General features: G+C 57.4%; 3 protein-coding genes and 1 long non-coding RNA gene across 11 annotated transcripts; 2 read left to right on the top strand and 2 right to left on the bottom strand.

Moving 5' to 3' along the window:
* Positions 1-322: 322 nt before the first annotated feature.
* Positions 323-3,089, top strand: LOC121018873 (optic atrophy 3 protein homolog). The gene is made up of 2 exons (XM_040457924.1): positions 323-338; positions 2,285-3,089. The coding sequence occupies exons 1-2, from the start codon at positions 323-325 to the stop codon at positions 2,800-2,802; spliced, it is 534 nt and encodes a 177-aa protein (XP_040313858.1). The 3' UTR covers positions 2,803-3,089.
* A 1,382-nt stretch (positions 3,090-4,471) lies between these two features.
* Positions 4,472-17,516, bottom strand: VASP (vasodilator stimulated phosphoprotein). 3 transcript variants are annotated; one of them, XM_040457420.1, is made up of 13 exons: positions 17,159-17,516; positions 10,236-10,407; positions 9,989-10,154; positions 8,625-8,718; positions 8,078-8,127; positions 7,711-7,952; positions 7,437-7,534; positions 6,809-6,860; positions 6,615-6,651; positions 6,342-6,387; positions 6,097-6,187; positions 5,461-5,518; positions 4,472-5,338 (listed from the first exon to the last, which is right to left on the bottom strand). In XM_040457420.1, the coding sequence occupies exons 1-13, from the start codon at positions 17,161-17,163 to the stop codon at positions 5,301-5,303; spliced, it is 1,149 nt and encodes a 382-aa protein (XP_040313354.1). In that variant the 5' UTR covers positions 17,164-17,516; the 3' UTR covers positions 4,472-5,300. The 3 variants fall into 3 exon arrangements, with proteins under 3 accessions (XP_040313354.1, XP_040313352.1, XP_040313353.1); XM_040457418.1 differs by having other exon boundaries at positions 7,437-7,537; positions 17,159-17,507; XM_040457419.1 differs by having other exon boundaries at positions 6,615-6,648; positions 7,437-7,537; positions 17,159-17,506.
* Positions 15,712-21,350, top strand: LOC121018623 (uncharacterized). Its single transcript, XR_005785249.1, has 2 exons — positions 15,712-16,111; positions 20,991-21,350. It is a non-coding gene; the product is annotated as an uncharacterized LOC121018623 (long non-coding RNA).
* Positions 19,368-23,640, bottom strand: PPM1N (protein phosphatase, Mg2+/Mn2+ dependent 1N (putative)). Of its 6 annotated transcripts, none has more exons than XM_040457412.1 (5): positions 22,687-23,640; positions 21,986-22,103; positions 21,802-21,907; positions 21,656-21,716; positions 19,368-19,597 (listed from the first exon to the last, which is right to left on the bottom strand). In XM_040457412.1, exons 1-5 carry the CDS (start codon positions 23,602-23,604, stop codon positions 19,460-19,462), a joined length of 1,341 nt encoding a protein of 446 aa, XP_040313346.1. In that variant the 5' UTR covers positions 23,605-23,640; the 3' UTR covers positions 19,368-19,459. The 6 variants fall into 6 exon arrangements, with proteins under 6 accessions (XP_040313346.1, XP_040313344.1, XP_040313349.1 ...); XM_040457415.1 differs by having other exon boundaries at positions 19,490-19,597; positions 21,802-21,887; XM_040457414.1 differs by lacking the exon at positions 19,368-19,597 and adding an exon at positions 19,977-20,536 and having other exon boundaries at positions 21,802-21,887.
* Between the last annotated feature and the right edge of the window lie 499 nt (positions 23,641-24,139).

Below are 24,139 nucleotides of genomic sequence, written 5' to 3'. Positions count from 1 at the left end.
AGGGAAAAAACTATGAGGAAGGCCCCAGGAGAGACACTTCTGCCTGGATTTGGGCATCGCTGGGCCCACATTCTCAGAATTCTCATTTGGTTCACTTACCAGGTTACAGAGGTGATAAAGCTGAGTGGAGACTCTAAAACTTGTCTGCATGTCTGGATCTTCTATAAAACATTTTTTTTAATAAAGGAAGGCTATATAAAGGCTTCATAGATACAAATATGTTTGCCAAGAACCTCTGAAACTGATAGAGAAGTTAAAGAAAGCTCCCCGAATGTGGAAGGAAGAGGAGGGATGGGAACCAGGACAGTGACATCTAGAGGCGATGAGGGTCACTGCAGGTGGCGCCTCAGACTTGGGCTCTGCTCCAGAAGAACAGGGACAAGGAGAGCCAGGGAAGGCCTAAGATGTACGAAGTTAGGGGCTCATCCAGACCCTTCCTTCTGACACCAGCTGCAAGTTCCGGGAAGGGGGGCGAAACAACCAGTACAGGTGTACAGGACAGGGTAGGGCTGTTAATGTACTTACAGGTATATTCACCTGGAAGTTCAGAAATAGGTATCTCTTATTTACAATTACCAAGACTGCCAGTAAGCAGTCAAAAATTAAATTAAAATCACTTGTAAGGGCGGCTGGGCGGTTCAGTCAGTTAAGCCACTGACTCTTGATTTTGGCCCAGGTCACGATCTCACGGTTCATGAGTTCGAGCTCTGGCTGGGTCAGGCTCGGTGCTGGTGGCAGGCAGCCTGCTTGGGATTCTCTCTCACCCCCTCTCTCTGCCCCTCCCCTACTTGCGCCCACACACGCGCACTCTTTCTCCCCCGCAAAACAAGTAAATAAAATCGCTTGTAAAAATTGACAGGGGCAAGTACGGGATGCAGAATATGTTATAAAGTCACATAATGGATGGGTGGCAGCAGAAAAACGTAAACATTTATTTATTTTCAAAAAATTTTTAATGTTTATTCAAGTTTTGAGAGAGAGAGAGAGAGAGAGAGAGGCAGCAGGAGAGTTGGGGAGGGGCAGAGAGAGAGAGGGAGACACAGAATCTGAAGCAGACTCCAGTCTCCCGGCTGTCAGCACAGAGCCCGTCGTGGGTCTTGAACCCATGAACTGCAAGATGGTGACCTGAGCTGAAGTCGGACGATTAACCAACTGAGCCACCCAGGTGCCCCTATTTTATTTTATTTTATTTTATTTTATTTTATTTTATTTATTTGAGAGAGAGAGCACGTGTGCACTGGAGCAGGGGAGGGGCAGAAAGAGAGAGGGGGACAGAGGATCTGAGGAGGGCTCTGTGCCCACAGCAGAGAGCCCAACCGGAGGCTGGAGCCCGTGAACCATGAGACCGTGCCCTGAGCCGAAGTGGAAGGCTTAGCCGACTGAGCCACCCAGGTGCCCCTGAAAACACAATCGTTGTTGAAAAGTCAACTTAGCACATCAAGAAATGGAGGTATAAGCTTGTTATTTGGCATCATGGGGTTAAACTGGAAGAAATAAATGCAGAAAAGACCAGAAGTGGTTTGAGTAAGAGCAGGCCTGAAGCCGGAGGTAGGGAAGGTGGACTTCTCTGTTTTTCAGTGCACCCCCTTCCATGTTGCTGAAATCATCCCCCCCCCCCGCCCCCAGCACCACGCCCGCCACGTCCTTATGTTATTCTTCTAACTAAAAGGAAGGAAAGGCAACCAGGTCAGCGTGGCTGCTCCCGGGGATGGTTGCCCGACGTGATGTATAGGACGTTTTCAGAAATTCATTTCGTAATGAGCCCGAGGACGCGTCTTTTCCTCCATCAGTTCCTCGGTCTGTGGATGGCTAATAACCACTCCTAGGGTGACCCGCGTTTCCGCACCAAGTCTATGCTTGCGTTGCGTTTCCAAACGATGACAATGCTGATACTCCTCACTCACATGAAATAAGTGATCAGGTAAAGACGTTGTGGGCACAGCCTGTGGCTCAAGCCCCGAGCTCCTTTTGAAGTCCCAAACCCCACAGCGAACACACCTCGGGAGCTCAGAAGTGGCCGCGCCACCTTAGGGGGAGGCGGGAGGGAGCCTGGCTGGCCCTCGGGGGCACTGGGAACGCGCTCAAGGAGCCAGCTTGAGCCAGCCTCTGCCCTGGCTCTGTCATCTCCCTCCCCCTAGAGGTGCGGCCCCCGCTCCGGACGGCCCTTCCGGGGCGGCCTTTCTCAGCCCCGGCTGCTTGCCGGAATCTACTGGAAGCTTTCGGAAGATGCCCTCCGGGCCGCCCCAGGCCCGCTAACTGACCCGGCCCGGCGCCCGTCTCTAAGGCGCCCACTCCCTGGCGCCGGCGGCCGCGTCCCCATTGCTCCGGCTGGGACGCCGAGGCGTCGAGGGGCGGGGCCTGCAGCGGCTCCGCGGCCAAAGATCCTTCACCCCTCTTCCCCCCGCAGTGTACCACTGGGCGGAGATGCGGGCCAAGATGCGCCTCATGGGCTTCAGGGCGGAAGCCGTCAAGCCGCTCAATGAGGACGCGGCCGCCGAGCTGGGCGCCGAGCTGCTGGGTGAGGCCACCGTCTTCCTCGTGGCCGGCGGCTGCCTGGTGCTGGAGTACTGGCGCCACCAGGCGCACCAGCGTCGCAAGAGGAGCGAGCGGCAGGCCGCCTGGGAGGCGATGCGGGACGAGGTGGGCCACCTGGCGCTGGCGCTGGAGGCCCTGCAGGAGCAGGTGCGCGCGGCGCCTGCGCAGAGCGCGCTGGAGGAGCTGCAGGCGCAGATGCGAGAGGTGCGCGCCCGGCTCTGCGCCCGGGACCCGCCGTCCGCCCCCCCAGCGACGCCCGAGGAATAGGGAAGTGTAGGGCCCCGGTCTTCGATGTGGCTGTTGTCGGGGCTGTGACGACTCTGACATGGCCTTCTGTCCACACGGTCCGTTGAGGAACCTGCCCAGCTGATTCCACCTGGTCCCTTTCGGGGCGGAAGGGAGGCTGGACTGGGGCTGATCCAGCCAGGCTTTTGGTCGGCCGCCTCCCTACTAACCTGGCCGGAGGCACCTTCCACAGGGACTCTGTTCCAACAGGAGTCCCTTTGTCCTATCTCCCCCCCACCCCCACCCCCCGCCATCTCTCCCCCACCCCCACCCCCACCCCCACCCCCAGTGCACGGGTTTAACACTCTGTAATGGAAAGAGATCGTGTTCCATTGGATCCCACCCACCCGCTACTAGGTGGGCCGGCGGGACACATGGACCCAGCCAGCTCATTCTGTCACACTTCCACTTATCTGAGTAGGGTGCCCCCCCCCCCCCCCATTACACCAGAACGCCCTTTCCCCCTTCTTCATTGGTGCAGACCATTATAAAGAAAATGCAAGCTCCCAGTGGGTTTACAGACCCGGTCACTTTCCATCTACCTCACTTTGGAGGGGACAGAGAAGGATGGGTCTTGGAGGGCCTTCTGCCCAGTGAGTCACCCTGTGGCTCCTGCCTTCAGTCCACCAACCACTCGTACCTCAGCAGGTCACCCCCTCAAGTGGATCATTCCAACAGAGACCCCCCACTTTAGTCTGCGGCATAACGCATGGTACAGGGTCTCCCCACCGCCTGTGGTCTGTTCCAACAGGACTTGGTCCTCTGGGACAGAAAAATCGGTCCTGCCTGGGGATGGGCCATTCTGTGTCGGTCTAAGGCTCTGTGTACCTGAAGTTCTGGACCTCCTGTTGTCCTTTTCCACTGTCCTTCCCTGCCAGCCCTTCATAGGGACCCACCCAGTCCCCTGCTACATGGGTCACTTGTCACATCCCATCCAAGCCTGCTCTCAAGTACTCAGGGATTCCTTCTTCCTTCTTGCCTTTGGACTGATCGCCCAGCCCACCCTCACCCTCCTTCACGCAGTGGGACCACCTGCCCCTCAGCTCTGAAGTCCCCCACCCCCATCCGAATGGAATATTCCAGCCAGGCAGGGTTTTCTACCCCACCTACCCCCTGCCAACCCATTGAACCACTGAAGGGGGTGTGTGTGAGCTCTGTGACTTCTGAATTCTATTTTTTTTTCAAGACTGTAAATATTTTATAATTAAAGGAGCTCTGGGGTAAAGAAGTCATCTTTAAGAATGCGTCAGAGAACCATGACGTACATCTACAAAATGGGTACAAGGCTCACTGAAATTAGGAGAGAAGCTGGGAGGAGTCCCACAGGAAGGGCAGAGTCATCCCGTAAGCCCTTTCCCAGATGGGGAAACTGAGGCCCAGGGGTGGCAAAGGGACTTGCCCGATGCCACACAGTCAGTGAAGGACCATGCTTAGCTTTCTCTACGGTACTGAACTGTTTGGTGCAGGGGGGAAAGAAATGAGGAGGCAGCCCAGAAGAGGCTTGGGGACAGGAGGAGGCTGAAAGGGTATTGAGACCACCCAGGTGCAGGAGCCCCGTGGGAACCGGAACAGGAAGAGGAGGGGAAGGGAGTTTGCTGGGGGAGGGGCACATCCCCCAGAGCGGCCGGCCCTTCAAATCACTCCAGAAACCTTAGCATTTATAAAAACTGGCAGATTTATTCCGTAGGGGCCAATTTTTCAAGAAGCTAAAGGTGAAGGTGGGAGAGGGGAGGTTTCCTCCCCTTTTCCTTTCTCCCTCCTTTTATTTTCCCCAGGGGGTAAAAATGGCCTGGCCCCCAAAACCTACCCAAATAAAAAAACAAAACAAAAAAACAAAACAAAACTGAGGTTCCAAAAAGTTACAGCATCTTAATTCCTCATAGAAAAGGGGAAGGAGCCAAAGGGAAGGGAGTTCCCTGGGGTGGGGGGTGGAGGTGCCCCCAGCCTGGTGGGACACCCCCCCCTTAAATAGCTGCCCCAAATGGGACAAGCCTGGGGCACAGCATTTAAAAACTCCCCATACCCCATTTTATCAAAACCAAAGAGAAAAAAAAATTTCCCTTTCCCCCCAAAAAACCTAAATATATATATATTTTTTTTTTTCTTAAAAAAACAAAAATTCGAAGGCATTAAGCGTTAAAGTGAATCTAGAACAAGGGAATGTGAGATTCCCTCCTTCCTCCCCCCTTACTGTGGGGTTCATTGGTACATCCCCAGCGGAGGAACCAGCCCCAAGGAGAGGGGAAGGACCAAAGGGAGCAAAGGGTGGGGGCCTCCCCAGCCAATCAGCAGCCAGTATGGGTGTGGGCACGTTGCCAAGGAAGCCACACCCCCTTGGAATTTTCCAAGTAGGATGGGGAGCGGGGACGACGCATTCCTGTGTAGTCTTCAGCCAATTCCAAGTCAAGTTGAGGCAGGGAAAGCAGGGTGACAGGCGGGGTGTGCAGAAAGGACATACGGGATTTTCGGGAGCCCTGTGGTCAGGGGGAACCCCGCTTCCTCAGCTCCTGGACAAATGCTGGAAGGAAACAAGGGGCAGAGGTCAGGGGTGGAGCCTCTTCCCCCCTTCCCTTCCAGAACAGGGCTCTCTGCAAGGGATGCCTCCAAAATAGACATTTAAAATTTAAAAAACCGCCTCACCTTCAATGATTTCCTCTTTCACTTTCTGCAGTTCCTTCCTCACCTCTTCCAGAAGCTCCTGGAAATAATGGGGTGTAACCAGTCAGGAAGGGTACCTGGACTTGTAGAAATGAATCCTCCCTTTCTTAATGACTGAAGGGCCGGAGGAATAAGGTTCAAGGACCACACACACACACACACACACACCACCCACACACACACAATGACATCACTGATAAAGCCATAGAGTGACTGGAGAATTCTAGGGGAAATTTCTGGATCCTTGGAGCCAGATGAAAAGTACTGGAGAACATCCAGTACCGGGGTTGGCAAATACATTCCAGTCTCCTGCCAATTCCAGTTGGTGATGGATGGCTGGGGCTGGTGTGCTGGAAAGGACTCTGGGTACTCCTCAGGAAGGAGCGCAGTGATAGATTAGTAAGGTCTGTCCGGGCACTGACAGAGGAGGCTGTGGTTTCAGTGTCCTCCCGACCTGATTGAATCCCTCCATGTCTCAGATTGGAAAACGGAGGATTCAGAGGCTTTATCATGGAATCACAGGGCAGGCCAGCGGCAGCGTTTGGACCCAGATCTCCTGTCTTCCCGTGGCCCCTTTCTAGCCCCCGAGTCTCACCCCTGGCCCCTCCCCCGAGCTACCTGTTTCACTCTCTCCAGGTCTGACTCATCACTGGAGCTGGGCGTAGAGGGGTGGGCCTCAGAAGTGGTCACGGAAGAAGAAGACTTCATCCTAGCGAGTCGGTGTGGTTTGGAATAGAAATGAGGTTAGAGAGAGGGTCCGCCTCCCCTGCTTCCCCTTCCAAGGGTCACATGGTGTTCCTTCCTACAAAGTGGGCAAATCCGACTATTTCCGGGGGGATGGGGCCCCAGCATCGATGGCCCACCTTGGCAAGGTTGTGCTGTTCTTTTCCCAGGGTCTCCGGACAGATTCTGGGGGAAAGACAATGAATCGGGAAGATCAGGGGCAAGGACGGTCCTGCCTCAATCTCCACCCCCTAGCTTCATCAGCCCCTGTTCAAAGAAACGTCTCCGGAGACCACAATCCCCAGCAGTGCTGGCACAGGCTCCCCCATGGAGGGGAGGGGGCGGGAGGGGCGTCCCGGGTGAGAACAGGGCATCCTGACACACAGCTCCTGTGGCCGGACCGGCTCACTCACCACTCTGGGCTGGGACTCGAGCCTCTGGCTCCTCCTGCTGGTGGGAAATGAAACTGTCATGAGCCGGGCGGCTCGTTCTCCTCCTCCAGCTTCAAACCCCGCCCATTCCTAGCACACCCCCACCGCCCTCCCCAGTGTCCCTACCCGAATGGTACAGCCTAAGGTGCACGTGGCAGGAAGAGCCCCTAACTCACATTGGCAGATTCATCCTTGGGGGGTTTCTCCCCAACTTGTGTGGCTTTCCTTCTGCAGGAGGGACAGGCAAAAACAGATGGCTTCAGCCCTCCCTCAGCCACTCGGTAGTTCTTAACCAGAGTTCTAGAAAGGTGGATTCTAGGGCGTAGAGTTCTGGAATTCTCTAAAACTTGAGTTTTAGAAGTGAAAGAGAGCGCTGTTCTCCAGCTGGGGTGTGGGCCTTACACTGCTCTCATCTGGGAAGCACAACGCGCTAAGGGTGGAGGGCTCTCTGTCTTCCGCTGCTTGGGATTCTAGGAATCTGAGTGTCCAAGATGCCCAGGCAGGATCTCCTAAGGGGAGACCTCCTGAGGTCCTAGAATTCTGGGTTTTAGAACATTCTAGAGGCTACCTGGGTGGTTGCAAACCTCAGCCATCTCAGGAGAATGGAATCTCCAGCATGAGATCCCAAACCTGGCTGTCAAAGAGGGAACTTTCACCCAAAGAAACAAACGCATTGGGAATCTGAGCCCTCCCCCAACCGGGCCCTACTGAACTGGAATCTCCAGGTGATGACTGCTGGTCTCGGGACGCCTTCCCAGAGCTTTCCAAGGCACTGACTGCTCCAGGCTCCAGGCTCAGGCTCACCTCCGGGCCAGCATGGCGTTCATTTCTTCCATCAGCCCCCCGCCCGTGCTCCGGCCGCTGTCTGCTTTGGGGGCTGAGGGCCCCCCTGAGGCCTCCTCCTGCTGGAGAAATTACAAAGAGGAGGGGGCTTTATGTGCAGGCCTCTTGCCCGCCCCCCCCCCCCAGCCCTCCTGTGACACCCCCCCACCCCCCCTCCCCCGGGCAACTCTGGCCTCATTCCATTATCCCATCAGGGCCCCGTCACTCCACATCCTGCGGGACCTGGCCCCCTCACCTTGCTGACTTTCCTGAGTTTGGCTCCGGCAATGGCGGCCGCAAGGCCGGGGGCCCCAGTTCCGCCACCACTGGGGCCTTGTGCTGTGGGGAGAGGGGGCGCAGGGGGCGGGCCTCCCCCTGCTCCATGCCCTGCAGCCGAGACCCCTGAGGGGGACACCCCAGGAGGTGGGGGGGGACCCGGAGGAGGGGGAGGTCCTGGAGGGGGGGGCGGCCCCCCAGCTGGAGGAGCAGGTGGGCCTCCTGAAAGAAACAGAGAAAGAGGGTGCTAAGAGAGAAGCCTCACCCCTCGCTGTCCAGCTGGCCCACCCCCCTCCTCTGGGGACTCCCGCCTCCACGTCCCCCCAAGGCCACCACCAAGCACTCACCTGCATTGGAGACCCGGCGCTCCATGTGCTCCGGAGGGCCCGGGGGCTGCCTGAGAAGGGGCGACAGAGCTGCTATCACTCGGGGTCCCCGAGGATGGCCCCCCCCCCCCCGGCCCCCCTCTCCGGGCGGGGGGGGGGGGGGGGGGGGTGCTGACTGCCTTCCTCCCCCGGGGGCCCAGGAAAGAGTTGGGGGGAAGGGCAGGGACAGGGAGACCAAGACGTGAGGCTTCTAGTCATCAGACCGTCAAGAACGTTTGAATCACAAAATGCCCAAGATCTTTTAAAACGACCGACTTGTGGACTCTGGGAATGTGGGGACCAGGATTTGACGGGGTCAGGGGTCAGAACGTGCTGCAACTCTGGGTGTGGGAACTTCTCGAACTCTCCAGGAGGTGGGGTTTTCTGAAAGCCCTTCATTCTTAGCCTCCTGGGAGTAGGAACACTGGGGAAACAAAGTTGGAGAGTGCCGGACTCTGGGAGTCAGGGGTTCTGGAACATCCTAGAACGCTGGTGGTGGTAAGGCTCCCCACCCAGGGGCTGGCCCCACCTTTTCTGCTGTTCCACCTCCTCTGGGGCAGGACCGTTCTGGACAGACCAGGTGGAAGGTGCTGCTGGTGGTGGCGGTGGCGGAGGCCCCCCTCCTGGAAGGTGAGAGTGGAAAGGGTGGTGAGTCAACCCTGGAACTTGGCCCCACCCAGCAGCTCTCTCGCTCAGCTCTCCCAGGAATCTCGCCCGGAGGCTCTCGCTTCCTTCTTCCTCCAGGACCCCGACCCTCGGGCTCGGGTGTGGGTTGAAGGTCCCCCCACCAGCCTCCCTTGACAGAACTGGTTCGAGCCGGGTGTTGTGATGATGCCCAGCGAGGGCAGCGATGCCCATGGGGCCGTCGCCTACCCCGTGTCTTGCAGACCAGAGTTTGCATGAACCCCGCCAATTCGGGCCGATTCCGGCGTCCAGGTTTTTAACCACCGTCACCGCCACTCAGACCCCAGCCCAAGAATGCCTTTCCCAGAAAGGTCGAGAGCCTCTTCCTCACCTGCCTCCAAGCCTCTGGTTCCCACAACCTGAACCACCCACCATCTTTTTCTGTGCCCCCAGATGGGCAACCCCTTCCCCCACTGGCACTGAGGTTGCCCCGGGAAGCGAATCCCTCTGCCATCGGGGTATCTGAAGTGCCACGGTGGCGGCCCCGGACGCCGGTCTCCTCAAGCCCTGCTCCTCAGAGTATCGTCTGTGCACTGGCAGCCCCATATTCACCGGGGCGCTTACTACAAATGCAGGGGCGCAGGCCCCACCCCAGCTCACCTGAACTGGAACCCGCCTCTACCTACACACCCGGGGCGGGGGCAGGGGGGAGGGCAGGTCCACGTTTCACACTGATCAGAGGTCTTTTTCTTCATAGCGATGCCAGAAAACTAACTGATGACGTATCACTACAATGGGCACCTAGTGAAAGGGCACAGGGAGCCTTCTGGGGCCTGGAAGTATCTCCGTCTTGATCGGGGAGGCGGTCACCTGGGAGTCGCGCGTTTTACACATGGGTGCACGTGGGGCACAGAGGGGCCCGTGCAAAATCCTCACCGTACAATCTCCACGGTAGCGGTGAGTTAGCAATGAATGAGAATGGGGCTAATTTGGGGCGCCTGGGGGGGCTCAGTCGGTTGAGCACCTGACTTCAGCGCAGGGCGTGATCTCACGGTGTGTGGGTTCGAGCCCCGGGTGGGGCTCTGTGTGGACAGTTCGGAACCTGGCGCCTGCTTCCGATTCTGTGCCTCCCTCTCTCTCTCTCTGCCCCTCCCCGGCTTGTGCGCGCTCGCCCTCTCAACAATAAATAAATAAACATTTAAAAAATGGGGCTAATTTGAGAGCGGTAAAGTGGCAGGGCTCAGCGGTCCCCTCTGCCCAGTTTCGAACCTTCCAATGCCTCTAGGGCGCTGGCCATGCCCGCGGCGAACTGTGCTGCGTCCGCCTTGCTCCCGAAGTTGAGGCCCCAGACCTGGTGGGCGTCGCGCCACTGGTGGAAGCTGGGGGTGGCCTGGTTATACTTGATACCCCGGACGATGGCACAGTTGATGACCACCTTGGCAGGAGGGGAAAGGCGGGTGAGGATGGTGGGGGCAGAGCCCGCACAGGAAGAGGGAGAGGGAGGCGGAGGCTTCACCTGCTGGTCTGGCTGCATCTTCCAGCCGACAACCCGGAAGGAGTTGGCCGTGGGGTTGTGGTAGATCTGGACGCGGCTGAAAGCCTGGGGGCCCGTGCCTGCCGGCAGCCATCGCTTGTTGGTGTCATCGTAAAGCATCACGGTGGCCCAGCTGGAGCAGATCACGGTCTCACTGCGGCCCCCCCCCCCCCGGGCAAGGAGAAGGGCAGGTTAGCACAGCCGAGCACGGGCCCCACCCTCCACGGGCTGGTCACTTCCATCTGGGTCTCCAGGGGAGATTTGGAGATTCACGGCGTATGAGGGGGAGACAGGCCTGCAGGGAGACCGAGGCAGAGACTGAGAGAGAGAAGCAGACAGGTGCGACAGAGACAGACTGAGTGGAAGGGAGACAGACAAAGAGGCCAACTGGGAATGTGAGGGAGAGGAAGAGTCAGACGGATAGACGGCAAGAGACAAATGTACTGACGGATGCGGGGAGACGGGTGAGGGAGGGAGAGCCAGAGACAGAGAGACAGGCGGAGGGAACAAATGGGAAGACAGGGGCTGGGGAAAGAGACAGACAAGCACCTAGTGAGTGAGGAGAGACAGGCAGACAGTCCGAGACAGACGGACGGAGATTCAGGGGAGCGGGTAAGAGTTGGACACGGGGGCTCAGAAGAAGCAGGACAGGGGGGACCCGGCAGGAGCTCTGCGCAGCACTGGGGACCAGCCCCCGCCCGGTGCTCTCAGACTCGGTTTCCCTGTCTCTGCCAGGGTGCTTGACCAACCCCCTTCCCCCACAGCCCTCACTCCCCGGCTCAGGTCAGGGGAGGAAGCGGAGGCTCAGGGAGGGGAAGGGTGAGGTCTGCAGTGGGCGGAACATGGACGCTAGATCCCAGGCTCTTCCGCCCCATCCATCCGGCCCCCGGGCACCAGCCGCCATCAGCAGACGCTCCCTGTTCTCTCAAGCCTATGTCTTGGGCAGTGATCCAGACAGGCCCGGCCCCACCCTCTAGGGCAGTAGACAGTCCTGTCCAGGGACAGTGCCAGCCCAAGGCCAGGCTTGGGGTGCTCAGAAGGAGCACCCGCCCTGGCCTGGGGGCTAGGGAGGACTTCCTGGAGGAAGTGACATCTGACTCAGCTTTGGCAGGGAGGAGTCAGGACACGGGTTCTGAGTTCAGGATCTGATATTCAGAGACGTGGGTTCAAATGCTCCCTGAGACGCCTACTCCATGTGACTCAGGCCAGCACCTTCCCACCCAGGTACTCATCTCCCTTGCCTGCAAGAAATGACAGTCCCCACCTCCCGGGGCAGTGGGAGGAGTAAACGAGTCTGGGCACAGACAGCCCTTGGCAGAGTGCCCGGCACGTACTGAGTGCTTAGTAACTGTCAGCATCCCTTTCACGGCACCCTGAACGGACACCCCTGGGGAGTCAGACGGCCACATCTCCCCGGAGCCCCCATCAGTCCTGGAGAGGTTCCATGCCCCCTCCCCCAGTGAGGGAACTCAGGCTCCCAGACGGGAAGTGACTTGCCCAAGGTCACACACAGACCAGAGGGAAGCACTGGTCCCCACCCCGCCCCACCCCACCCCCAGCAGACTTTTTCCTGAAAAGAGGAAGTTGGTGGTCAGGGGTTTCCGGGGAGATAAATTCTACTTGGCAATGGTTCTGCCTCTGCCAGGGCTGGGGGCTGGGGCGTGACGCTGACGTTGTAAAAGACAGGGCAGGGAAAGCCCCTCAGCAGGCCCAGGCCCCGGTTCCTAGGCCAGGAAGCTGAGCCCCCCGTTCCCCCTCGCACGTTTATGTAATCGCAGCGCCTCCCTCCCATCGGGCACTAGAGCCGGTCGGGCACTCTAAGCCCTTTTTGCAAAGGGACACCCATTTTATGCCCACGGCAGCCCTCCAAGACGGGCACTATTTTATCTTCATTTTGCAAGTGAGGACTATAAATGGAGGCCCAGAGAGGTGGAGTGACTTGGCCTCGATCACACAGCTGGTCAGCAGCAGAGCAAGGACTTGAACCCCCGCCACCTGGCTCTCAAGCCCGCAGTCGTAGCCACCGGGGAGACTGCGTGGGCCCCACCCAAACATCAGGTGCTGTTTCCAGACAAGTGCGGCCTCGGGGACTGTTTCTGGCTCCCGCCGCCCCTGGCAGAGCAGGGTTAAGGCCTCGCCCGCACCTGCCACCCACACCCAGGGCAGACTCTGGCCAGGCGCCCGGGGCTATGGTTGCCACTCCACCCTGCCTGCAGTTTGCTCTCCCAAGCAGCCTTGCCCTGCTGAGTCTCTGGCCCGGCTGGAGAAGCGGGGAGTTGACCCTCTCCAGGCCACAGCGTCCCCGTGAACAGCAGAAGGATCTTATTGAAACACAAGTCGCAAGTCGGATCGTGGCCCTTCTCTTCTCGGAAGCTCCCGCGGCTCCCGCGGAATAAAAGCCAACTTCTCTCTATGGCCTGTCTGGTCCGTGTTCATCTCTGATCTCATCCCTTCCCTCCCTCAAGCTCGCTGTTCCGGCCCCACTGCTCTGTTCCAGCCCCGCAGTCGTCGGGCCCTCCTTCAACATGGCAGACACATTCCTGCCTCGGACCTGTGCACTTCCTCATCCTGGGTTCTCGCCTCCTTCAGGTCTCCCCTTAGGATGTCACCTCTTCCGGGAAGCCCTCCTCAACTACTCCATCTGGAAAAACTCCTCCCTCTCATCCCATGTTCCCTATTTCTCAGCAGGGATCCTTCCTGACAGATCCCTGTCTCCCCTACCAAACTGTCAGGACAGCAACTCTTCGTCTCTGTTCACCGCTGTGTCCCCACAACCTATGTACCTGGCACGTAATGGACACGCAATGGTTGCCACATTCGCCAAGTAGTTGTTAATCGTTAAAGGGAAAACTCTTAACGAAGGCGCCCACCTTTATGGGTTAGCCTGCGTCCCCGACACTGTTGTAGGTACAGAGCCCCAATTTTCCCAATGAACCTTGGGACATGGGCTCTGGTGCTTTACCCGTTTTACAGATGAAGCACTATGGGCACAGAGGGGTAAAGACACTTGTCCCAGGTCATTTGGCAAGTTAAGTGGAGGGGCTCCTGTCTGTACCCTAGTCTACCCAAGTTCTTAGTCTCATTTAAAGAGGAAACAGCTAAGCTGAATTTTTTAAGAGGCAAGGTATAAAGTGGTGCATATCAGAGGTTTAAAAAAAAAAAAAGGTGAGAGGATATAAATACATCTGCACACGGGGTGGTGAGGTGATATAGGCAGGGGCTGCTTCTCAGGAGACTAACCACGGCCAGAGGGCCCCTGGGGGCCTGAGGAAGGATGGAGGAAATGGACGTTTAGGACGGTTTACCCTTTTGAATTGCTTATTTCTTTTTTCTCTTTCAACCCTGGGCTGGTGTCACCTATAAGATGCTGCTTCGTTACTCAAGTTCAAAAAATAAAACTGTAAACCAGGCAAAAAAAAAAAAAAAAAAAAAAAGGCTGGAATGGAAAATCCCACAGCCCGGGCAGCAGGGAGTAAGTTTGAAACGGGGTCCGCCTGATTCCCCCAGTCTCCCGGGGTCTCGCACCCTTGATTTGACACGAGAGAGCCTTAAATCCCAGCCAGCCCAGGACCTATACCTTCCCATAAGTCCCTACATTCTGGAAAGTGCTAACATGTGGTGGATGACAAAGGGCTCAAGTCACCCCCGTGCTATGTGGCTTCACCTCTCTGAGTTGCAGTTTCCAGCCCTGGAAACCGTAACTCACCGGGTTTGCTGTAAGGATTCAAAGAGATAAGAAAAGCCCTGAACTCAGGACCTGGGACTTGGTACTGGCTGAACAAGGGAGTCAGAACAGGAGCAAGAGGGCTCCCCGTCACTGAAGGCAATCACGCATAGTCACTCTGGTTTACTCAAGCCTTCCAGATTAGAGGCTTGCCATTCCCTCCCTGCTTCATTCCCCCCTCAAGATTCACCCCACAGCCTCCTTAAACCATAAAACTTGGAATCCAGTCCCCCCAGGCGCATACCACCTTTCCAAACTACAAACCTTGGAAGCCATCCTGGATGAGGAACCAGGTCTTTGGGCTTGTGTGGATTCTTTCTAGTCCCTCCTCCCCAAAAAGCCTCAGTTTCCCATAAATGAACCGGAAGAAAGGGTTCTTTTTGCTTCTCTGCATTATCTTAAGTGTTCATACAGCAAAATCACGTTACTTGTATTTTTTTTTTTTTTTAAGAGCATTAAAAGCCCTGAGACGGCCCTGAGTTCAAATGCAAACTTGCCTACTTCCACAGGCTTTAATAAGTGATTTACTTAAACTCTCTGTGCCTCGGTTTTCCCATGGAGGGGGGCAGTCGTAATACAGTGCCTGGCACTGAGTAGATGTCTGATCAAATGGTCTCATTATTTAAAAAAAAAAAAAAAAAATTAATGGTAATAATAATTACCATAACTGGAAGAAGAAAGAAATGGACCCAAATACTTGAGTCCCTTCTGCCCCGAGACTCTCAGACCTCTGCCCCCTTTCTCCGCCTTCCCAGAATTCCAGCTGAGTCTCGGATACGGCAGACACTCAACAAATATTTGTCAAACCGGGAGAAAAAGAACTATATCTTGTAATTTTCCATTTTTTAAAAAATTTTTAAATGTTTTTTTTAATTATTATTATTTTTTTAATTTTTGAGACAGAGAGAGACAGAGCATGAGCAGGGGAGGGGCAGAGAGAGAGAGACGCAGAATCTGAAGCAGGCACCAGGCTCTGAGCTGTCGGCACAGAGCCCGACGGGGGGCTGGAACTCAGACCGCGAGATCCTGACCTGAGCCTGAGTCGGACGCCCAACCGACCGAGCCACCCAGGAGCCCCATAATTTTCCATTTTAACATCCTCTCTTCCGACTGCCCCCACGACTCTCCCCAGCCAAACCAGACAGAAATCAGAAGATCCCAGTCCCCTCCCTTCCATCTACCCTATCAACTTCTGATGGATCTCGGCCCAGGCCTTTCTCTCCATGAGCCTCAGTTTCCCCAGCTGCCCTCAGGCAGAGGCGTGGGTCTTTTTGAATGCTAGCGGTCCTGGGAGAGGGGGCACGGCCCAGGAAGTTGGGTGTGGCCATCAGCAGGGAAGACCACCCCCCCCCCCAGGTGGGACACGCTTTAGTTCAACTTCTGCCCCCACCCCCCAGGAGGTGGGAGGTTTGGCCGCATCCAACAGTAGGGGGGGCCTGTGGGAGGACCAAGGCCTCTGGGACTGGGGGCGGGGGGTGGGAGGCCGGCCCAGACGCTGCTCCTGCCCTTTTACGGTCTCACAGTGAGTGAGGCAGCACTAACTCGGACATCCGCCATCCGCCTTCCACGGGCCTGGGACCGGAAACGCGAGGGGGGGGGCAAGGGGCGGGGCTGGGGGGGCAGTGGGAGAGGAGAGTCCCCCGGGAAGAGGGTGAGGGAAGAGAGCCTGGCTCCCGAAAGAAGCCCCCTCTCCAGGGCAGACCTGGAAGAGACGTTGCTACAATGGGAGTAGGCAGGAGACCTTGGGGGTGTCTGTGGGTTTCCCCCTTGCTCCAAATTTTCCTACAAGCACTTTCACATGCGGAGGGGACTCTCTAACGGTCACCAACAGGAATGCCACTCTTAATGTCAGAGGGCAGAGGCATGGGGAACGTGAGGGAAGTGGGAGGACGTGGGCACCAGGGGGTTAATCCCCAGTCGTCCCAGGGGCCTCCCCCCCTGAAGCCGGGGGCTTTGGGGGCAGGAAGTCCCCGAGAGAGTGGAGGAAGGGAGATAGTATTGTCAGGCTCAGGCCCCAAGGGAGAGATTATGGGGGGCCGGGGGGAGGGGAGAATGGGGGGAGGGTCTACTCCCGTCCCCCAGCCCACACCGGCCCCGCCCTCAGGTGAGCCCAGGAGTTCTCAGGGAGGCCCAGGTAAGACAAAATCCCCAGGTCCTTTGGGCCCCCCACCCCCAGGATTAAATTCCTGGGAAGAGAGCTGGAGCTGTCTTGGAAGCCTGGGTCCCCGGGGGAGAGGGCTGTGACCTTGAGGCTTCACAGCGTGCCCCCTCCAACCCAACGGCTCCGGATGGCCAGGAAGGGGGGCGGTGGTGAGAGCAGGGGGAGGCGCGTGGTGGGGAAAGCAGCCGGCCCACTGCGCTCCTAGCCCCCCCCCCCACACCAGCTGTCTCGACAGGTGAGTCAGGAAGACAAAGGCCCCTCTTCCCCCAGCTGCCGCGCCCCCTCCCTCCCCAGGACCGCGCAGGTGGCCCCGGGCCCGGGAGCCGCCCTCCGCGGGGAGCGCTCGGGCTCGGTCCTAGGCACAGCTTGCTTAGAGCTGAATGTGGGTGGGGAACGGCGGGGGTGGGGAGTCCCAACCAGACCCCTCGAGGCTGCGCCCGGGTCTGTGGGTTCGCCCGCACCAACCTCCACCGGAGGATGAGGGCCCCCCAAATTCGGGGGGGGTGAAGCACCCCCGAAGTTAAGCGAGGTCCCACTGGAGAAGGCTTTTTCTAGAGTCATGTAACGAGAGACCCCCCCCCCAAACCAAGGTCTACGTCTCGAATCTCTCTTCCAGGTTCCGGGGACCCCCAAAACCAGTCCCCCCCCCAATCCCTTCTGGAGCCCCAGTTGAGATTGTGGGGGGTGGTCTGAGCCCTGCCTAAATCCTGGCCTCCACGCAGGGAGTATCTGCCAACTTGGAGGTTCTCTGAAAAAGTCTTTAAGAAATTCGGGAGTCCTCCGAGCGCCCCCAAATCTGAGGGCTCCCAGGAGAACCTCAGCGGCACCACCCCGAGCCTTAGGAGTCATGGCGAAGTGGTCAGTAACTAGAACTCGTCCAAGGGGGCTCGGCCTCAAATCCGAGGCCCCCAGTGCCCTGTCCCCAAATTCCAGCCCGGAGCAAGCTGGGGGAGGGGGACAAAGGCGGGGCGAGGAGCCCGCGCGGAGCGCGGAAGGGTTTGGAGGCAGTTCGAGGCTCACCTCATGGCTGCTCAGCGGGCGGGCGGCGCACCCACGGGTGGGTGCTCCCGGGGCGCCCCTGGCTCAAGGTTCAGGGGTTCGGGGCTGGCTCCAGGTTCTGCTCAGTCTCCCCCAGGGTCCCGCCCCATAGAGTCCGGCTTCCTGGGGAGAACGTGGACGGGACCAGGCCGGGTCCTCAGGCGCCTCCTCCCTCTGGAGGTTTGGTCGGGGGTCCCTGCGGCAGAAAGGGGGTGCGGCGTCCCGTCCCCGGCGCGCCCCCTCGGCCGGCGGCGGGTACAATGTTACTCTTACTACTGTACTTCTCTTCGCTACATTTCGTTCCAAAATTCCACTCCCCGCACCCACAATGCCCTGCGCCTTAAAGGGGCCGCGGACACCTCAAGGCAGTTTGTGGGGGGGGGGTGAAGGGCGCTTAAAAGGGCAACGCGGAACCCTAGACTTCCGCTGTTTACCTCTTCCTCAACGTTATTGCATGGGGATGCATGCCGAGGGTCGCCCCCAAATTACGGTGGGAAGTTTGGTGGAGGGTAAGGGTTCCTTCCTGGATCCCTCGTTCTCTCCCACGATGGAAATTCCTAGGAGGATCTTAATGGGGACACAATTTCTTCTCACCCTCCCCTTCGACTTCTCCATTTCTTCACATTCTGCTTAATGGAGGGGGCGGGGGGAGCGATCTGGTTAATCCTAGATTCTCTCAAATTTTCTCCCTTAAAGGCTACCTTCAGACTCCCAAAGTTCCCTTCTCTGCCAATTTATGAAGGGTTCCTGCGGGGTGAACCCCTTCCCCAGCACAGACGGGGGCGATGGGCCTGGAGGGCCCCATCCCTCTCACCGCCCCCCGCCCGCCCCAGGAAGGTGAGGAGGAAGTGGGCCGAGGGGGCGCGGCCGGCCGCTGACTCACAGCAGCGGGGTGGGGGTGGGGGTGGGGGGGTGCGGCGCTGGACCTGGGTGGGGATAGGACTCCCGGTTCCTGTGTGGATAAAGCCCCTGGCCCCCTCCCCACGCACGCCCCGCCGTGACTCAGTTTCGCCCGCAGAGGATGGCGGGATCATCCAGCAATCGGAGGGCGCGGAGGCAGGGGCACCCACCCTAGTGCTAGCTTCTGGGAACCCCCTCCCCCACGCGCCGGCTTGGGGCTCAGCCCCGACACCCTCCCAGGCTTCCGCAGCAGGTCCCGCAGGCCCCGCCCCACGTGACGCCGCTAGTGGTCACGCCCCTCCCGTAGAGCGCCACCTGGCCGGGGTGAGGTGCCTTAGGCGTGGGCAGGATGCCTGGGAAATCATCGGTTCAACGGTTACAAATGGGTAAACTGAGGCCTGGAGGTAAGGAATAAATCTGGCCCATAGCCGTCTTGCCTGAGCCCTCAGAGCCCACAGTGGTGTTTGGGTGCAAGGTATGAGTGTAAACCCAACGATTCTCGGGGCCCAGCCGACTAGATGAGGGAATCGGCTTTCCCAGCCTTTATGCTAGCCTGCTCCTCTCTACCCGGATGCTGTGCTGACCTCCTTCACCTCATCCTTCGAGGCCATGCTCTGACAGATTTCATCTCTGAAGAACTGAGTAATCTTCCCTTCTCTACCCCGCTCTGTGAGATCTTGAACGCTGATCCATCTAGGTTATAATTATTTCCCACTGTGTCTCCTAAGCTGCGAATTCTTTGGGGGCAGGGGTGGACTTGATCAGTTTCTGCCTCACTCAATCCAGCCAGGCCCAGAACAGCAGCTCAACACATATTGATCCAACAGAATGGGAACCCTCATTCTGTGTGACCTAGGGCAAATTTTTTCTCCTCCTGAGTCTCAGCTTTTCCATCTGTGAAATGGGAGAGGTAGCGCTTCTGTGTGCCGCCTGCAAACTTTTCTATAAAGGTCCAAATAGCAAATAACATGCCTCATCTTGAAAATGCCAGGTTCCATCCTGTCTCTAGGCTTTTGCCCTGGCTACTCCTTCTGTCTCGGAACACTGTTCCCTGGGATATTTGCATGGCTGGCCTGTTCTCTGTCATGTCTCAGTTTCCCCCTTCTCAGAGATCTTCCCTGATCCCCCTGTCTAAAAACCCAGGTGGAAAATTGAGTGGCTATGGGGTAGGGTAGGGGACCGAGAAAGACTTTTCATTGTATACCATTTTGTACCCTGTGAATTTTGAACCAAGTGAACGTATTACCCATTCAAAAATTTAAAAACCAAAGTAGCCCCCCTCCCGCAGACATCTTATCACCTTGCCCTGTTTTATTTTCCTTGGGACACTTATCAGTGTCTGAGATGATATATCAATTCTCTTGTTCGCTGTCTTCCCACACACTAGTTGGTGGGTCCGTCAGGGGTGGGAATCTCAGTGGTTCTGCCTGGGTGATGGCTGTGAGCCGGGTCTTGCACACAGCAGGTACCTAATCCATATTTGCCAAATGAGAAGACAAATAATGTTGTTGTTGTTGTTTTCTACAAGAGAAATTTATTTTGAGTTATATAATTAAAATTTAATAATAAATACTCTCCCCAATCTCCCCCTAAAACAAATGAAAAATAGGAAAGGAAGAGGTTATTGAACTGTGCAATCTTTTTTGTTCTTAAGTGTACTTATTTATTTATTTTTTAAACGTTTGTTTTTATTTGTGAGACAGAGAGAGACAGAGCATGAACGAGGGAGGGTCAGAGAGAGAGGAAGACACAGAATCCGAAGCAGATCCAGGCTCTGAACTGTCAGCACAGAGCCCGACACGGGGCTCGAACTCACGGACCGTGAGATCATGACCTGAGCCGAAGTCGGACGTTCAACCGACTGAGCCACCCGGGCGCCCCACTTATTATTATTTTTTTGAGAGAGACAGAAGAGTGTGTGCAAGTGGGGGAGGGGAAGAGGGGAGAGAGAGAGAGAGAGAGAGAGGGAGAGAGAGAGAATCCCGAGCACGCTCTGTGCTATCCACATAGAGCCCGATACAGGGCTGGATCCCATGAACCGCGAGATCATGACCTGAGCTGAGATCAAAAGTCCGACGCTTAACCAACTGAGCCACCCAAGCACCCTGCACTGTGTGATCACTTAAGGGTCCATTCAGCCCGAAAATACTTCAAAAACATTGGATTTGGGGTGGTTTGATTTTTATTTTTTGTTTTCAGATGGTGAGTGGAATCTCCCCTCTCATGAGACTTTCTGCGAGAGGGAAGTAGGAGAAGGGGAAATAAACATTCTGGGGTTCCTCCATCGGTTGGTCTTCCTTCCGCCGATCTGTGTAGCTGGGGAAGGGGAGTTTTCTTCCTTAGTGACCTTGAGGCCCCAAGTGGCAGAGGGTCCCCAGAGGGCAACAGCTGTCAGGCCTCCAAGTCCAAGGAAGAGTTTGAATGGGTGCCAGTGGGTTTTCTGGCCCCATCTGGGCCCTTCTGTAACACAAAAGGTGGGAAATGGCCAATAGGAACCTTTTCTTGGGTCTCTGTGTCTGCTCCCCTGTGATCTTGTTTTCCTTTGAGGGACTGCCATTCCCCATCTCTCAATCCATCAGGTTTGGGTGGAGTGGACCTCAGCCTGTGGCGCTTGGGGTGGGCATGTGACCCCAGCCTGGCCAATCAGAGACACACTGACCAGTCGGCCATGTGGTCCAGTGTGGCCAGTGAGTTCTCAGCTCCCGGGAACCTGGCGTACTCCCTCCACTGGGGATGTTGGGCTCCTGGGCCAGGAGGCTAGTGCTGCAACTCTCCACTGCCGCATGCGGAAGTCCAGGCAGAGCAAATAAAACTAAGAGATCGTTCCTGATAACGTTATCTGACAACTGGATGTAGTCATGCCTCGAACTCTTCAATTACTTGACCCATTAAGTTCCCTGTCTTGCATTCCCAGGTGGAATTGGGCTTCTGTCAATTACAACGCAAACAATGCTGACAAATAACATCCTTCTGCTGCTGGGAAACTATCAACAGTCCTCTCCCCGAACTGCCTTCTCCGCCGTGCAAAGGACTGCAGGCTTGAGCCCCAGCTCCCTCCATCCCATTGAGGTGGTGACTCCCACCCCCCCCACCCCCGCCTTCGTTTATGTGGCTCCACCCACCACCTCTTGGGACAGCTCCAAATTCTTGTAGGCTACGTGGGACCAATTCACCACTTCTCTCCTCCGAGACCCAGACCATCCTCGGAGACATCCCAGTGGTTTCTGCAGCACACCCAGTCTTTGGGGTTGGTCATAAACATTCCTCGAATTTTTCTGCCTTACTTATGGATTAAGGGGGTGGTGTTTGGGATGATGCATGGGGCTTTACAGAGCAATGCAGGGGACACATTTGTTGGGAGGAGGAGCAGTCTTCTCTGCTTCTGCATCACCCCACCCCCGCCCCACCCGTGCCCTGCCTCATCGTGTCTAGCACATTGCTTCAGGGCCAGGAGTGAGAATTTATTAACATATGAGGCAAGTCCCTTGTCTCCTCTGGCCTCAATTTCCCCAACACTAAAGGTAGGAGTGCTGCGTCACACGTTTCTAAGAGAAACATTCAAGAACAGAGGGTCCTTACCTGCCAGCGCCCTCCTGAGGCCTGGCAGAGCCGAGAATAAGCTTCAGCAATGACAGCGACCCTGGAGAGCAGAGAGAGACCCTCAGGTGGGGATCCTCCTTCTAGTACCCCATCCCCCCATTCCACCTCACCGCACCCCGACTCACTTGCAGTAGAGCCCTCCCCCAGGAGGTAAATCTGGGATGTCCTCTGAGGCCAGGGTCCTGAAAACCGTGTTCAGGCTGGGGGGCTCCTGAGCAGAGGAATACAGCTCTGAGAAGGAGGCAAGGATTATGGGAGTGTCCTTGCTTACCGGCCACCCCTCCCGCTGTGCTTTTGGAGCCTGCTCACCAGAGACCCTGCGGCCCAGGGCTGCGTCCAGCGCTAGCTCCTTCCTGATTGCCTCCTCACAAGGCCTGGGGGCCCCGGGGAAGCAGACCAGGACGCAAGTCATGTTGTCCAAGCTGCCCTGGGGAAAGTGGAGGAAAGAGAGCCTGGTGGGACACGGTCGAATGCCCCAGCACGCCTCCACGCCCTTGGAAGCGGAGCCTCCCGACAATCTCAGCGTTCTAGTGCCCTCTTGCCCAATCTGGTTGGACACATTTCTCTCAAATCTTGCCCACCTGCCAGTCTAACCCAAGTCCTCTCCCCAGGACCAATCACCTAGACCACGCCCTCTCACTGTCCTAGCCAATCCCCATCAGAGAGCCACGCCCCGTCTCCGAAGCTCCTCCCACTGCTGTCTAGCTGCTCTTCCTTCTGGCACTAATCATACTTCAGGACCCAACCCCTGAATCCCAGGCAGTCCCATTCCAGAAGGCCACGCCCTTTCTCTCAAGTCCCTCCCACTTACCTATCCTGCGTTAGCTCTCCCATCTTGACTCAAGGCGGCCCTCAGTCTCCACCCTCTCCATATTTTGGTCCTGCCCACTCCGGCAGGCCACTCCCTTTAGTGGAGTCCTAAACTCTGGTTGAGGAAGCCTCTAAAACTCCCTCCTCCTTAGATCCTTTAACTTCTTCCCCTCAATGACTCCAAGCCCCGCCCCGAGGACCTTGCAGAGACACGTGTCCAATAGCTGCGCGCAGAGAAGTTCCGGGGCCAGGCCCAGGCAGAGGCGCGATGCCACCAGTCTCGCCAGGGCAGCGCCAGACATCGCGTCCCACACACCGTCAGAGGCCAATAGCATGAACTCGTCCTCGGCCTGGCGAGCCAGGGCGGTCACCTCAGGCTCCGCGGAAACGAGCTGCAGCTCAGGAGGCCTTCCCGGAGCCTCTTTGTAAGCAAAGTCGCCCAGTGCCCGGGATACGGCCAGAGAGCCTTCGAGGCGCCGGCGGCGGATGGTGCCTCCCGCGTTGTGGATGCGCTCGCGTTCCCGAGGCCGGAGAGGCCGATGGTCCTCGGTGCTGAAGGCCACAGCGCCGGCGCGACTCAGCATCGCTCGGGAGTCACCACAGTGCGCCAGGTACAGAAAACGCGGGGAGACGAGCAATGCCACGGCGGTGGAGCCCCCCGGCTCGCCACGAGGCCAGAGCGCACGCAGGCGTGCGTCTGCGTTCAGGAAGGCTCGACGCAGCGCCCCGCGCACTCCCTCGGGTTCGTCGGGCGCGGTGCCCAGCGCCTCAAACACGAGGCCAGGCAGGTGGCGCGCGCCGAAGAGGGCGGCTCGCGCCCCGCCGTGGCCATCGAGGACCGCGAAGAAAGCCCAGCCTGGGGGTAGCCCGGGCAGAGCGAGCCAAGCGCAATGCGCGTCCTCCATGTGCGCGCGCCAGCCCTGCACAGCGCTCGCCCCAAAGCGCAGTCCCCAAGACGCGGCCGCACCCCCGTGTGGCCGCTGGAAGCATCGCGGCGCGTCCAGGAGCGACCGAGGCCCGTCGTGAGTCCTCCGTCCCTCCTCCTCCTCCTCTTCTGCCTCCTGTTCTTTGCGAGCTGACCAAAGGAGACATTCCAGCAGGCGGGCAAAGACCGCCATCCTTCAGCCCTGGGATCAGGAAGCCTCCACCCTGCACCCGCCCCCCTTCGCCCCCCCGCCTCGCCACCACTCCATTAATCCCCTCCACTGTGAGATTTTAAACCACCTAAATCTCCTTCCTATGTCCTTGACCTGCACTCGAGTTACTAGAAGGGATTGGACTCCTGGGTGTCCTCTCTCCTGCACCTTCAAAGCGAAGGTTGGGATCTGGGTCACGGAAAATAATAAAAAAAATTAGCACTTACCACGTGCTACCACGATTTTGCATCCTCTCCGATTTAGTGAAGAGGAAACTGAGTCATAGAAGTAAACAGTGTTGGGGCACCTGGGTGGCGCAGTCGGTTAAGCGTCCGACTTCAGCCAGGTCACGATCTCGCGGTCCGGGAGTTCGAGCCCCGCGTCGGGCTCTGGGCTGATGGCTCAGAGCCTGGAGCCTGTTTCCGATTCTGTGTCTCCCTCTCTCTCTGACCCTCCCCCGTTCATGCTCTGTCTCTCTCTGTCCCAAAAATAAATAAACGTTGAAAAAAAATTAAAA

Source organism: Herpailurus yagouaroundi, unplaced genomic scaffold, assembly GCF_014898765.1.
Source record: "Herpailurus yagouaroundi ecotype Mexico unplaced genomic scaffold, PumYag 220, whole genome shotgun sequence".
Classification (NCBI taxonomy): Eukaryota; Metazoa; Chordata; class Mammalia; order Carnivora; family Felidae; genus Herpailurus; species Herpailurus yagouaroundi.
The sequence above is the reverse complement of the archived record's forward strand: the minus strand, read 5'-3'. Positions and strand labels throughout refer to the sequence as shown.

Excerpts from the sequence above, each read along its gene's own strand:
- PPM1N (XM_040457410.1), bottom strand. The coding sequence starts at position 23,604 with ATGGCGGTCTTTGCCCGCCTGCTGGAATGTCTCCTTTGGTCAGCTCGC. Across the intron at positions 21,717-21,801 it reads GGGGGAGGGCTCTACTGCAA|GGTCGCTGTCATTGCTGAAG; the intron begins GTGAGTCGGGGT and ends TCTGCTCTCCAG. Across the intron at positions 19,598-21,655 it reads CCTCAGGAGGGCGCTGGCAG|AAAACAACAACAACAACATT; the intron begins GTAAGGACCCTC and ends TTTCTCTTGTAG.
- VASP (XM_040457418.1), bottom strand. Across the intron at positions 6,861-7,436 it reads AACGCCATGCTGGCCCGGAG|AAGGAAAGCCACACAAGTTG; the intron begins GTGAGCCTGAGC and ends TCCCTCCTGCAG. Across the intron at positions 6,388-6,614 it reads TCGAGTCCCAGCCCAGAGTG|AATCTGTCCGGAGACCCTGG; the intron begins GTGAGTGAGCCG and ends TCTTTCCCCCAG.